Source organism: Calcarisporiella thermophila (genome assembly GCF_041956535.1).
Source record: "Calcarisporiella thermophila strain CBS 279.70 unplaced genomic scaffold VTP21scaffold_17, whole genome shotgun sequence".
In the NCBI taxonomy this organism is placed as follows: Eukaryota; Fungi; Calcarisporiellomycota; class Calcarisporiellomycetes; order Calcarisporiellales; family Calcarisporiellaceae; genus Calcarisporiella; species Calcarisporiella thermophila.
Window position 1 is genome coordinate 691,252 of NW_027192207.1, and position 1,238 is coordinate 692,489.

At 56.5% G+C, this 1,238-nt stretch overlaps 2 protein-coding genes across 2 annotated transcripts in view; both read right to left on the reverse strand.

Moving 5' to 3' along the window:
* Positions 1-174: 174 nt before the first annotated feature.
* VTP21DRAFT_3513 (uncharacterized protein) lies at positions 175-520 on the reverse strand (the record flags this gene model as incomplete). The annotated part of the gene is made up of 2 exons (XM_069393824.1): positions 175-386; positions 454-520. 2 exons carry the CDS (start codon positions 518-520, stop codon positions 175-177), a joined length of 279 nt encoding a protein of 92 aa, XP_069249516.1.
* Positions 521-955: 435 nt separating this feature from the next.
* Positions 956-1,238, reverse strand: part of VTP21DRAFT_3514 (uncharacterized protein) — a gene marked incomplete at both ends in the record, with an annotated part of 562 nt that continues 279 nt past the window's right edge. The window contains one exon of the mRNA XM_069393825.1: positions 956-1,231. Within this exon, the coding sequence (XP_069249517.1) occupies positions 956-1,231 (276 nt within the window). The remainder of the gene's footprint in view (positions 1,232-1,238) is intronic.

Here is a 1,238-nt window from a genome sequence, read left to right on the forward strand (position 1 = left end):
GCACGGACTCCGTCCTCGACCGTTTCCGTTCATTCCTCCCCAAGTCTTGCTTGGGGTCTTGTTCAAAGCCTCTCTCGATCCGCATCATCCAGAATTCGACTAGTCTCCGCTGATCCAACTCCCAGCCCCAAGTCACAAGGCGTAGGATCTGCTGGCGCTGTTCCGGGCTCCACTCTAGGGTGATCCAGTGGAGCACACGTGCAACATTGGGGAGAGGGGGGGAGAGGGTCTGGATAAGGCGGCGGAGACGGTCTGCGGTGCAGGCGAGGTTCGCCGGCGAACGTACCCATACCATAAAGGTGGTACGTACCGAGCATCCATGGCCTGGATTGAGGATTCGATGAGATGGGGGGTTAGCTGGGTATAGGTTGTGTCGTCATTGTTGTCTACAAAGGAGAAGCATGTGAGAAATCCACTGGAGAGCTAGGGGGAGAGGGGAGGGGGAGGAGCTACCTGCTGAAGAACAGCTGATGGAGCTGAATGAGAGCTTTCGAGCTAGAAGAAAGCTGGTGGCGGCCATCGGTAGAGCGAGATTGGGGGTAGAGCGAGGGGGATAGCAGTTGGAATGCGCGGCCAGTAGCGGCAGGGGAGGGGGGGGAAGCGGAGAGTAGCGAGCTGGTAAGAGCCGGGTAATCGGCAGAAAAGAAGCGAAGAATGGGTAGGGCTAAGAGCAAGAGGAGAAGTGTTTGAGGGAGAGCGGACGCTGACTGGAGAGGGAGAAATGAAAAAAAAAGGAGAAACTTTGGAAATGGAAAACACACCAATGGCCTGCAGCGCTCGGCCTTGCTTCGCATGAGTCGGCGAATGAAAATTGAGGAGCATAAGCCGCCATGGCCGATCGGCCTTATGTCACTAGAGTGCTTTTCCACTCCACAAACACACCAGTCACGCCGCATTGCGCAGAAACGGAGAGTCCGAGACCCCGTATGAAAAACACATGGGCTTAATACAGCTCTCAAACACTATGTTTATTGCGAGTTTCGGGTTGGCTTTTCATAAGTGTGCCCTCCTCCTCCTCCTCCTCTGGCCCGCCTTCCTCCGCGACAAGTCCAAGCCGCCGCATGGGCTCTACATCACGATTTCGCAGGCCTGGCTGTTCTTCAGGTCCTTGTGCGGCAGCACGATGCAGTTGCGGATGATGATCTCGTCCTTGACCACCACCTCCTTGCCCAGGATCGTGGGCTGCTGCTTCATCGTCTTCGCCGAGCTCTGCTGCTGCGTCACCACCGGGCTGCCCT